Source organism: Crotalus tigris, unplaced genomic scaffold (genome assembly GCF_016545835.1).
Source record: "Crotalus tigris isolate CLP2741 ecotype Arizona unplaced genomic scaffold, ASM1654583v1 scf7180000018700.580195, whole genome shotgun sequence".
Classification (NCBI taxonomy): Eukaryota; Metazoa; Chordata; class Lepidosauria; order Squamata; family Viperidae; genus Crotalus; species Crotalus tigris.
In genome coordinates this window covers 177,697-190,085 of record NW_024097154.1, presented here as the reverse complement: position 1 = coordinate 190,085, position 12,389 = coordinate 177,697, and the positions used below count along the sequence as shown (strand labels likewise).

General features: G+C 34.9%; 1 protein-coding gene across 1 annotated transcript in view; it reads left to right on the top strand.

Annotated features, from left to right (window-relative positions):
* ANGPT1 (angiopoietin 1) overlaps positions 1 to 12,389 on the top strand; it is a 129,429-nt gene that overhangs the window by 68,406 nt on the left and 48,634 nt on the right. Inside the window, exon 4 of the mRNA XM_039355615.1 lies at positions 7,043 to 7,275. Within this exon, the coding sequence (XP_039211549.1) occupies positions 7,043 to 7,275 (233 nt within the window). The remainder of the gene's footprint in view (positions 1 to 7,042; positions 7,276 to 12,389) is intronic.

The window sequence follows — 12,389 nt, the reverse complement described above, 5'->3', positions numbered from 1 at the left end:
TTTCTATTTTTTATTTGCAAGATAGGGAGAGCATACAAATCATGATTTTAAATTCATTGCAGTCCTTTATTCAGGAATGGCTATAGGAAACACCTACAGTTTCTTTTGTATAATTAAATGCTGTGTTTGTGTATGTGTATGTGCATGCAGAATTTCTCCCTAAGGGCATATGAAAGCTCAGGGTGTGGGCATATGACTTATCTCTATATTTGTGATACAGTTTGTGTATACAGTATGTAGGGGTCTACTCAGGTGAGTGCTTGCATACTGTCTGTTATTTATATGTCTGTGTTTCTGCTAGCTCAAAGTGTACTTTGAGTGTTCTTTCTTTTAAATATATATATTTTCATTTGAATTCTTCCTCCCTCATGGAGAGATGGGATGGAAAGGACCTACATGCATGCATCCCCTGTCACTTTCCGTATGCTGGTTGTTGGCATAAGTCACAATTCAGAAGTTTTCCCCATCTCCCTCAGATTGTTTTGGCCTTTTCCTTTTTCTGTCCTTCAGTAAAAGGAAGTTGGCAAGCCCCTGTGCCACATCATAAAGATCTTTTGAAACTTATCTGAACTTGAAAAGTGAATTGCCTCATTCCACTGGGAATGCTGTTGAATAGCCTGAGGCACAAATGGATAGAGGGAGCTAACTTCTCTGTTTCTGGGCTTGTGGTTTCATGCATTTTAATAATTGAAAGGAGGAAAGGCATGTCTTTGGAGAATAGTAATGAATTATTAAGATAAACAACCAATGATTATAGTGTCCATACATTCCTGAAAAATGACAGGGCTAACTTGTGAGCTAGTAGCCTCCTGCTGTTTTGGATTATCTCACCCACAATCCTCAGTCACTGGCTGTGTCATCTGACCTTAAGATGGTTGTAGGGCACTTGTCTCTCCTCGGTAGAGCATGTTGTTAGAATCTCAAAATTCTTAGCCAGTGGAAAGAAGTCTAAGTAGCTTCAGCTAACATGGTCAAGATCCAACCAACTCAACCCTGTATACTGCCTTCCTCTCCATTATCTGTGTATCATTTTTTTATGTATCCTTTTTATTAGAATGGTTGGAAATTAATAGCATTTTTCTTCCTTTTTTTTTAAAGTGGTAACCCTTCAAAAGCCATAGTGTAAAACTTACAATATACCCTAGTTAAAAAGTTTAGAACTTTGTTAAAAAAAAAAAAGTCAATGTCTCCAAATAAGGCAGACAAAAACCTAAGTCTGACCTTCCTTTTTTTTGCCTCACATTTTGAAACACTAGAGATCATCAAGATCATCACTACATTTAAAAAAAAAAAACCCTAAAATACGATTAGCAAGGGATAGCCTTCAAATAATTAGGATGAAAGAATGCTCAGGCAGAAGATATTTGCAACATGTAAGTATAATGTTCTACCTCCTTCCTTAACATCTTTCATGTTAAAATATTGTGGAAAATGGGAGACATTATATGCTGGATGTTGTTTAAAAAGTAAACATTCCTACTATTACAAATCTCTGCCATATTTATTATATCAATTTACAGTACATCATAAAACAAGACATTCTGCTGGAAAACTCCACAACGAATAAATTTCCATTCTTAGTTAACTTAAGCTTTGATACGAACAACTTCTCACTATATCTTGTTCACCTTTGGTTTAGCGTATGGTATGAACATATTCAATTATGGTTTATTTGATAATCTATGCCTGGATAAACCATGATAATGCACTGAATGAATCCAGTCATTTGTTGTTGTTAATTGCGAAGTCATGTCCGACCCATCGTGACCCCATGGACAACGTTCCTCCAGGTCTTCCTGTCCTCTACCATCTTCTGGAGTCCATTTAAGTTCTCACCTACTGCTTCAGTGACTCCATCCAGCCATCTCATTCTCTGTCGTCCCCTTCTTCTATTGCCCTCAATCTTTCCCAGCAGTAGGCCCTTTTCCAGTGAGTCCTTCCTTCTCATTAGGTGGCCAAAGTATTTGAGTTTCAACTTCAGGATCTGGCCTTCTAAAGAGCAGTCAGGGTTGATCTCTTCTATGACTGACCGGTTTGAATGCCTTGCAGTCCAAGGGACTCGCAATTGAAGGCAAATTATGTGTTTTAAAGATCAGCGTTAAATTGGGCATGTTAGACTTATGAGCTTCTGCTGTGCAGCTAGATTTGTACTTATCAGAAAATATCTAGCCACTACTTGGAACTTTAAACCAGATCTTACATTTTGGAGAGAATGAAATGAAACAGAATAGAATGGAACCGAACAGAACAGAATATCTTTGATTCATATAGCTAGATATTCCAGGATATTCAATGTTAAACAGTATGTTTTTATAAAAAATTGAGTTTAAGTAGAAACTCATTGCCATATGATTGAATAACAAGATATAAAAGTAGTGGTTTTATTAGTGGTTCATTAATAGTTACAGTCAGTGCTTTTTTTCTAAAAAAAAAAAAAAAGGTGCTGGAATTCACACACGTCATACAACCCGCCTTGCCTACCCTACAAGGTTCCATCCAAAAAAGGTGCCAGAACTCCGTTCTGGGCATTCTATGAGAAAAAAAGCCCTGGCTACTGTTAGGTATTACACCATGGACTTGACAACTATACTGGTTTCTGACACGAGCATCTCTTTTTCAGTTTCAATGTGGTTTTTATTTTTCCAATAACATAGGAATCTATATTTCTGTAGAAAGCAGAATATTAAATACTGGTATTAAATCTGTAATGAAGATAAAAAAGCCACATTATAACTGTACAAAAGGGAGATATAATCCCTCTTCCCTTGTTATTACTATAACTTTGTGCTATATGTAGTTGATAGCTGTTAATATATTCCTTTAGTAAGATCTTACTATCTACATCTGTTAAAATGTTCAAAGTATTTATTTAGTTTCATTGTAATTTTTTTTTTAAAAAAATTACATCCAGTATCTTTAGCAGATTTGTGGATTCCTTGGTCTCTTTTGCTCTCTCTAATATACACACCTATAAACATATATAACACCGAAGGTCTATGATAGTCAATGAACAAACAACATGTGGATGCTATTATATCCCCAGACTCAGTTGAATGACTTGTGTTTAAGGCATTTTGCCACAGAACTGTTTTCCAAAAGAAAAACAATAAGAGGACCCTTGAGATGTATGTGAATAAGTGAAGAGTGAGGGGATCTCAAATTAAATCTTAAATAACACATAGATCTCTGGCTGGTTAGTGTGTGGATATAACATTATTTTTGGCCCACAGATGCAAAAGAGCAGTCAGCAGAGGAGAGATACTTACAACTTATTAACCAGAACAGGAAGATTTTATTACTTAAATTTCCAACCAGGGCCAAATGGAAAGTTGGCATGGGGAAGGTTCTTATGACCCCAAGTTTTTAATGCAGATATTGGGCAACTGCTAGAAATGCATTACCACAGCCAATAGTGAAATCCTGGAGCCATGTTATGAAGGCTCTTTTGTTCTTAGTCACCTCTGTGATCAGGTGACTAGAAATAAAGCTGATGCTTACTGGATATAAGCCCAAATGCAAGATGAATCTCATAGCACTGATCTTAAAACTACTATTCATAGACCTATATTCGTCTCCAACTTTTGTCAAATCTGCCCTGGAGAAGAATTCCCAGTTTACCCAAGGAGTTTATGAACTTTCCTTCCTAGTCTCCCAGCTGCAATTCCTTTTTCTATACTTGGCTCAATAATAGTCTCTAACCACAGGAAGAAGGAAGACCTGATCTTTTAAGCTTTTATTCAGTGCTTAGGCAAGCGGGACAGAAAAGAAACATGGATTTATACAGGAAAATGTCTTTTGTGAGCGGAAGAAAAATCGTAGGCATCTATATATTTAGAAATGAAGTTTCAGCTCATAATTTGCCTATCTCAGCTATTCTTCTATACTAACTAAGGTCTTCTCTCCCAGCAATGTCACAGGTCCCCTACCTCACCTGACATTAGTAGCAAAAACAGACATTGTTCAAAGAGATGCTTATAGGCCCTGTCTCCTTTCTCTTTCCCTTGCAAACTGCCAGGCAAACTTAAAGAATAAAGTAGATGGTAAATTAAATAGCAATGTTCAGTAAGCAAACAAAATCCCGTAAAGAGTTTCAAGTACAATGAAGATGTTTCCAAGAAAGATCAGTGAGGAGACTAGTTCTCTGTATTTCTCAGGAGAAAGAGAGATTGAAAGATCATCCACAAATTCTCTAAAAGTAGCTCCTCACAAGGAGATCAAAGTGCCTTGCAAGAGTTGAGTAGATGACATCTTTGCTCTCAGCAGTGGTGGAGATAAAACCAGGCAAACTCATGTTCTAATAATTATTTTTGAATGTTCAATTTAATCAGTTAGTGGATATTAGAGACATTCAAACAGCAAGCTTAATTTGACATCTGGTGAGTTTTACTTTCTTTGGATTTATGAAATCTTAAATAAAGTCTCAAAAATTTACAAGTTAAATTTAATTACACAAGCAAGTGTCCCATTAATGGATAATAATGAAGAAGGAAGTGGATGATGGGAAAAAGAAAATATCGTGTTTCATGATATATGTATAATATTGTATTATTATACATATATCATGAAACACAATATTTTCCTTTTCCCATCATCCACTTCCTTCTTCACTGTTATTATTTATTAGATTTATGTGGTAATATTTCTCAAAAAATGTGAAATTACTGCTAACAAAGAGCTGACACTCTTTAAAAATTATGAATCAGATTAAATCTTTCAGCATTCTATATCATAGAGAAAGAAGGCAAAAGGGTTAAAACAAAATACAATAAAACGTTAAATTGAATTATATGAAGGACTACTTTTGAGTTTTATTTTTAAAGGAAGCTCCTCTTTTGAAAATACATAAGCTAGCTTCATGAAAAAAATGCTGGCTGGGTGAAATATGAAGTTGGTGTCACTTCTAATTTTCTCTTTGGAAGAACTTTTGTATATTTTACTTTGATTACCTCTTTCAAATCATTTTTCATTTCCGTAGTCTCTAAAGACATTATGTACCTCATATAACCTTACATTTGGAGAGCATTGAGGATGCTATCATTCTTCTGACATTATATAAAGAAACTAAATTGTTTTAGTGAAATAAGTTTTTCTTAAGTTAAAATACCTTCAACCCTTAATATATTTGTGTGTGTAGATAAAGAGAAAATATTCTCTGAGGGACTTGGCTATAGTTCTCATATATGAAGAGAAATGAAATCTTATATCATATGACCATATTTTCCATAGCTTCCACTTTTGCGGTTTCATTTTAAAATTGTCATCTTAATAAAATGTGTGCAGAGGTTGCATTTTGTTTTATTCTAGTCATCTTTATTCTTTGCCTGGATATTAGAATCCATAATTGCATTACTAAGTGTCAGGTTATGGCCAAAGCAGAACAGCAGAATGGAGCAGATAATGGAGAATATCCAGAAATAGGTCTGGAGTGTATTGTTCACTGGGTTTTTGGATGCTAGGGCTACCAGTGGGGAGGAGGTGGGAAAGAAACTAGCCCCTTCCTTTTTATGTATGATGTCTTGATATTTTTTGAGCGCCCTTACCCTTCAGACACTCTAGTTTCAAATCTTTTTCATTTGAAATTCCCTCCATTTTTTATGAGGCTCATACAAAAGTTTAATAAGTTTGTTTTGGGACACTTTCGCTTAAAAACAATTACTAATCTGAGATATTATGAGGTGGAATAAAATCATGAATAGGGTAAGTAAAATATACAGGGATTTTTTTCCTTTGTCTTTCAAAACACAATAAACCAGGAATTGTCCACTGAAGGTGGTAGGATAGAGATTTAGAACCAAAGAAAAAACAAGAAGGGACAAGAATGAAAACAAGTAGGAATCTGTGTTGCTATATTTGGAAATGTTATGGACTTACATCTGTTAGTACAACTCTAGTAGCAGCACCTGCCAAAGTTATATTTTCGTAAGTATTAGGGAAATATTTTTAATGCCAGTTATTTTAATTTGTGAACAGCTTAAAGTTTTTTTGTCTGCTCTTGCTGAGTTTTAATTATTATGACTCATTAAATTTATATGCCTTATCATTCCCAATGACTTGGGGGAACTTTATCTCTTTTAGTTATATAGCATGCTGCTGTCCTTTTATTTAATAATAATAATAATAATAATAATAATAATAATAATAATAATCTTCCATCCTGCGATGATATATATAATACCATCAAACATCCACATCTGCCTATCCCAGGTCCTGGGTAAGGACTTGATAGGTAGACAAAATGCCAAATCCAATCTGAACATCTGGCTGACTGCGATGATCCATAATAATAATAGTAATAGTAAAGTTGGAAGGTACCTTGGAGGTCATCTAGCCCAACCCCCTGCTCAGGCAGGAAACCCTATACCATTTCGGACAAATGGCTGTCCAGTCTCTTCTTAAAAACTTCCAGTGTTGGAGCATTCAACCTGGGGGCAGGTTGTTCCACTGGTTAACTGTTCTAACTGTCAGAAAGTTTCTCCTTAGTTCTAGGTTGCTTCTCTCCTTGATTAGTTTCCACCCATTGCTTCTTGTCCTGCCTTCAGGCGCTTTGGAAAATAGCTTGACTCCCTCTTTTTTGTGGCAGCCCCCGAGATATTAGAACACTGCTATGATGTCCCCAATCGTCCTTCTCTTCATTAAACTAGACATACCCAATTCCAGCAGACGTTCCTTATAGGTTTGTTTTATTGTTGACCTGTCCTGGATACAATATTTGTGAGTGAATCATGATCTACATACACATAATTAAATAATCTTCTGCAGTCTGTTTCCTTCTCTTTATCTGTATCTGCATATGTGTGCTTGTTTTGTGTATAGGAATAGAATAGATCTTTTGCAAAGCCAGATTTTTGAAGACAGGTGATAAGTCAGCTGTACTTAACCACTCTCCTAGGTTGGGAATATGTCCGGGTGGCATAAGTTCAGGAAAGCTAAATTAGACACAAAGAGATATTGATCCATTCCACATGCATAATCCATATGCATAATCTACAATCTCATTCATGCTAAAACAAACATGTGGCACTGAAATGTGTTTTTTCCCCAGTCTATTGGAACACAAGATTCTTGAAATGGAAGAAAGGCATAAAGAGGAACTAGATACACTAAAAGAGGAAAAAGAGAACTTGCAAGTTTTGGTATCTCGTCAAAGCTACATTATCACAGAACTTGAGAGGCAACTAAGTAAAGCAACAACCAATAACAGCATTATGCAGAAGCAACAACTTGAACTCATGGACACAGTCCACAGCCTGGTCAGCATTTGTTCTAAAGATGGAGGTAAGATGGTATCAGTTTGAAAAATAAACAGGAATACATTGATTGAATATATTTAGTGAAATGAATGACTTTATTCATTCCAGTATACAATTTCCCAAACTAGTTAATGGAAGAAGAAGAAAGGGACAATTGTGCCTTTCCCTGAATTTCCATAACTAATATCAATGGGCTGTGAGGGTTGATATTGATGATTGTAGACCAGCAACATTGGGAGTAGGCATATAAGTTCCCCTTCCAGTCTAAGAGCTAAAACATTTTATTTGTTTTCCTTAAGAGTATAAAATCCTTTGATTTGACTACATTAAAGTGATGCATTTTGGAGTGGAAGCAGAACAAGCCATTGCTAACGGTCTGGACTGGACTGGTAGTATGAAAAGAGAACATTGGGATCAGGTGCTAAACCCAAGGAAAATATTGAGATCTTATTAAGCAGATTTATTGTTTCTCATCTATAGACAGAAACCTTGCCAAATTAAAGCAAACTAGCTTGCATTAAAAACATAAACAATGAGAAGTATTAAAGAGGAGTAATTTTCTCCCTCTTTCTCTCACATAAATTATCTAGACTGCATTGTCTCTTGCTGCTCTGGAATGCACTGCTTCCCTCCTAGGAACCCAGACAATTTTCTATCATATTGGGTGAGGCTTGCTGGTTCTTGAGAAATTTTATCTGTGAATTCTGATAATTTTCAGAAGATTTTTCTTTGCCAGACTTGGGTTGAACATTGAAGTTTGACTCTTGCCATATTGCAGATTGTACAGATCATGTGGTCCTTAAACTTTTGCTCATCTGTATTCTTATTCTGGTAGTCATTTGACAAATTGATCCACTCTATTCAGACCAGTGTGGGCAATCAGTAGAGGTCCTGATGTTGTTTGAAAGAAAAATGGCAGCAACTGTAGCTAGCCTGGCCCATACTGAAAAATGCTAAGAGTATTTAAAGTGGCTCCATTCCCTAGCCTGATAAAAATGCAGATCTCTTTTATTAAAGTGCTGCACCCTTCCAGAGTCAATTGGGTTGTGTCTGTTGATATCTCCCAGACAAAAACACCACTTTTTGTTTTGTTTTGTATTTTTAAACTGTGGTTAAATTGAATTTAAAAATATTATCTAATTAGAATTTTAAAATAATATCTTTTATAAACTTGATTATTCTATATTACTAAAATGGGTGAAGGAGGAATATATCATTTTGTAGCTGAGAAAATATCCATCTTATCCTAATTTCCTTCCCAAAGTATTTGAAGTGAGTCAGCAGTAGTATTTTTTCACATCACATCTATTTATTTGATCAATGATCAGAACAATAAAAGAATTGGACAACAAAATTGCATTACAATAATGTAGCATAGTAAACTTTTTAAACTTTGTGTAAAATTCTAATAACATACTAGAAAACAAAACTACCATGGGCATAATATTTATTCTTTGTTACAGCAAATCTAATTCTGTAGTAATTTGTTTAGATACTTTAGTAGCTGTGACACCAAATTTAGTTCCATTAAATATGATGTTAGACTAATAAGAGGAAAGCAAGATAAAACTTATCTGATTTTCCTGTCTTGTATTACAAGGGACAGATTGGAGATTGAGGGATACTTTGATAATATGCACAGTGTACAAAACATGTTGGGTGGTTTTTATCAAGTTCGAATTGTGGTGATAGGTTCTTCTGGAAAAAGGAATTTTAGCTAATCCACCACTGAGAACTGCTGTAGGTAAAACATCATGTCTGACTCTAAAAAAGGATTGCTGCTGAGTATGGGATATAAGTGTGGTTAAAAATCTACATGATTTCCATCTAGGGTATTTTAAATGCTCCTTGATATGATTTAAACTAAGTTCATTCTATTGTTTAGCATCAAATAATCTGGTTTTGACAATTTGACAGGTTATTTTATATTCTAAAGACAATAGCAGGTCAAGAGAGAGGCCGAAAAGGCATATTTTTTTGAGGACTAATAGGTACCAAGAGGTTTGAAACTGATCTGTCAACATTAAAAGGATCAATCCTGCTGGGGGAAAATGGCATTTGAGCCAAAAATTAAATATAAACAGCCATGCCTTTACCTCTACTTTCAGTGATTTTTCCTACCCAAGGAAAGCATTGGATATACATTTTTATCCATGGAAAATTGATCGTATAAACCTGGTTTGGACCATTTCTGGAGTTTCATAATAAGGGAATTGGCCTAAATGTGTTCCATAAAACATCTGGATTATAAATTTTGCCTCAAATAACTGAAATGCAGCAGGAATATGTTCCTTACCTTGGGCATGAAAGAAACACTAGATTGTTCCTGAACTCTTCAGAATTAATTGTTTCATGCAATCTATATGACTTTTCCAAAAACCAATAGCAGGTAGGACAATCACTAAATATTTCAAACTCTTTAAGTTATTATATTTCACTTCCTGAAATAGTCTGCATATATTTTGTAAGGTTTTTTTTAGCAAAGTTTCATTTTCTGCTGATTAATTGCCTTTGTTTTTTTTTATAAGTGTTTAGATTGCTCTAAGTCTACTTATGTCTCCTTTTGGTATTCATGTAGTGCTTTTGGACTATATAAGATATATGATCCATCTCTGAAGTCCATAAATGAAGATACAGACTCAAATTTTCCAAGAGTCATTGTTATGTTAATCTAGTTCATATCCAAATCATGCTTATTAGCTTCCACTGGTAGATGACAAGTTTTGAAATACTATTGGGAATAAATATCATATGATTAGATCTATATCCCTTATTCTTTGCAGACCAAAAACATTCATTCTATACTGTTATTCTACACCAATACTAAGGCTTTTTTTTGACTTTGCTTTGGGGTTTCAGACAATCTAGAACCCTATATCAGTCAATAATAAATATGATATCAGGTGGTCAAAAGCATTTAGCAGTAATGCAATATGGTTATAGAGAATTGAAATCCTCATATAATTTTGAACAAGGGTGCTCCTGTTGACCACATTTAGCCAATGCACAGTAGGAAGTTATCCAACTTTTTAGCAAGGGAAAGGTTGTACAATTGAAAAAAGAGATGAATGAAGTTTTGTTTATGCTTGGGCTGGTCAGGGATTTAGCAATAACTATATTATGTTATGACTGAATAATAGAGGGGGAATGGCTACAACATACTTTCTCTTTTAAAATAGTTATAACAATGTGAAACAGATATAACACAAATGTAATTTTATAACATGAATATAATTCAGTTCTTACTATATAGCACTGACTTGAGAAAAGATCTTTATAAATAGCTTCATTGAATTTAAATTATCTAATTGACATTCATTGGGTATAAATATGTATATTACAGAGTAACCCTAGACAAGATATATATGTATAATGTTTTACAGTGCAGAAAGGTTATCATATGTTTTATAGTAAGATCTTATATTTTCTTAACTTATCAAATATTTTTCAACCCATTATTCTTATTCCAACTTATTTCAGCTTACTTTTCTGTTTTCTCTTCTTGAGTAAGCTATATCAAATAATGTATATATTTCCCCAATTTTCATAAGTAGAATACATGTTTTCAGTTGGATAAACATTACCAATTCTTTAACTTAATTTAATCTTTGCTGTATTCTATTGCAATGACTGCTAATATAACATCAATGTCTTGTCTCTTCAACTCAAATAGCTATCACAATTTTTAGTGACAGTTAAATAATTTATATGATATGCTATACCACACTGTTACATACAGCTTAGATGTAGGAGAAGGAAAGGTAGAGCCTGGGGGTGGAATTAAGAGAGGACTCAGCCTGGAGTAATTACAATCCCACAAGCATTCCAAGTCCATTGAAATTAATTCTTTTTTTTTTTGAATATATTTTATTGGTTTTTTTAATTTTAACAAAAAATATTTAAGACACACTGTGGTGTTTGGGTAAACAAACATTCCAATGGGAAAAAAAACATACAAAAACAGCTCAACTTAATACATTCACTATCATCTCTCTATTTCTCATAGATAACATAATAGATTTAATATATTCCATTTCTAGCTTAAGTTTCTATTACTACTCAACCTGTTTTAAAGCTTTATCAATTTAGACCCATTGAAATTAATTCTTATCTAGTTCCAACTTAGTGTTGAATGTTAGTTGACTAGAATCTTGTGTATAGCAATAAGCAATACATCAACTTAATTGGAACATCATCATCATCATCATCATCAAAAGTTGGAAGGGACCTTGGAGGTCATCGAGTCCAACCCCCTGCTCAGGGAGGAAATCCTACACCATTTCGGACAAATAGTTGTCCAGTCTCTTCTTAAAAACTTCCAGTGTTGGAGCATTGACAGCTTCTGGAGGCAGGTTGTTCCACTGGTTAACTGTTCTAACTGTCAGGAAGTTTTTCCTTAGTTCTAGGTTGCTTCTCTCCTTGATTAGTTTCCATCCATTGCTTCTTGTCCTGCCTTCAGGGGCTTTGGAAAATAGCTTGACTCCCTCTTCTTTGTAGCAGCCCCTGAGATATTGGAACACTGCTTGTCCTTCTCTTCATTAAACTAGACATACCCAATTCTAGCAGCCGTTCCTTATATGCTTTAGCCTCCAGTCCACTAATCATCTTTGTTGCTCTTCTCTGTACTCTTTCTAGAGTCTCAATATCTTTTTTACATCGCAGTGACCAGAACTGGATGCAGTATTCCAAGTATGGCCTTACCAAGGCATTGTAAAGTGGTATTAACACTTCACGTGATCTTGATTCTATTCCTCTGTTAATGCAGCCTAGCACTGTGTTGGCTTTGTTGGCAGCTGCAGCACACTGCTGGCTCATATTTAAATTATTGTCCACTAGGACTTCGAGATCCCTCTCACAGTTACTACTATTGAGCAAGGTACCTCCTATACTATACCTGTACATTTGGCTTTTCTTGCCTAAATGTAGAACCTTACTTTTTTCACCATTGAATTTCATTTTGTTAGATAGCGCACAGTGTTCAAGTCTGTCCAGATCCTCCTGTATCTGAAGCCTGTCTTCTTAAGCGTATTGGCTATTCCTGCCAGTTTGGTGTCATCCGCAAATTTGATGAGTTCCCCATCTATCTCCTTGTCGAAATCGTTGATGAAGAACAGAGCCCTGCGGCACCCCACTACGCAC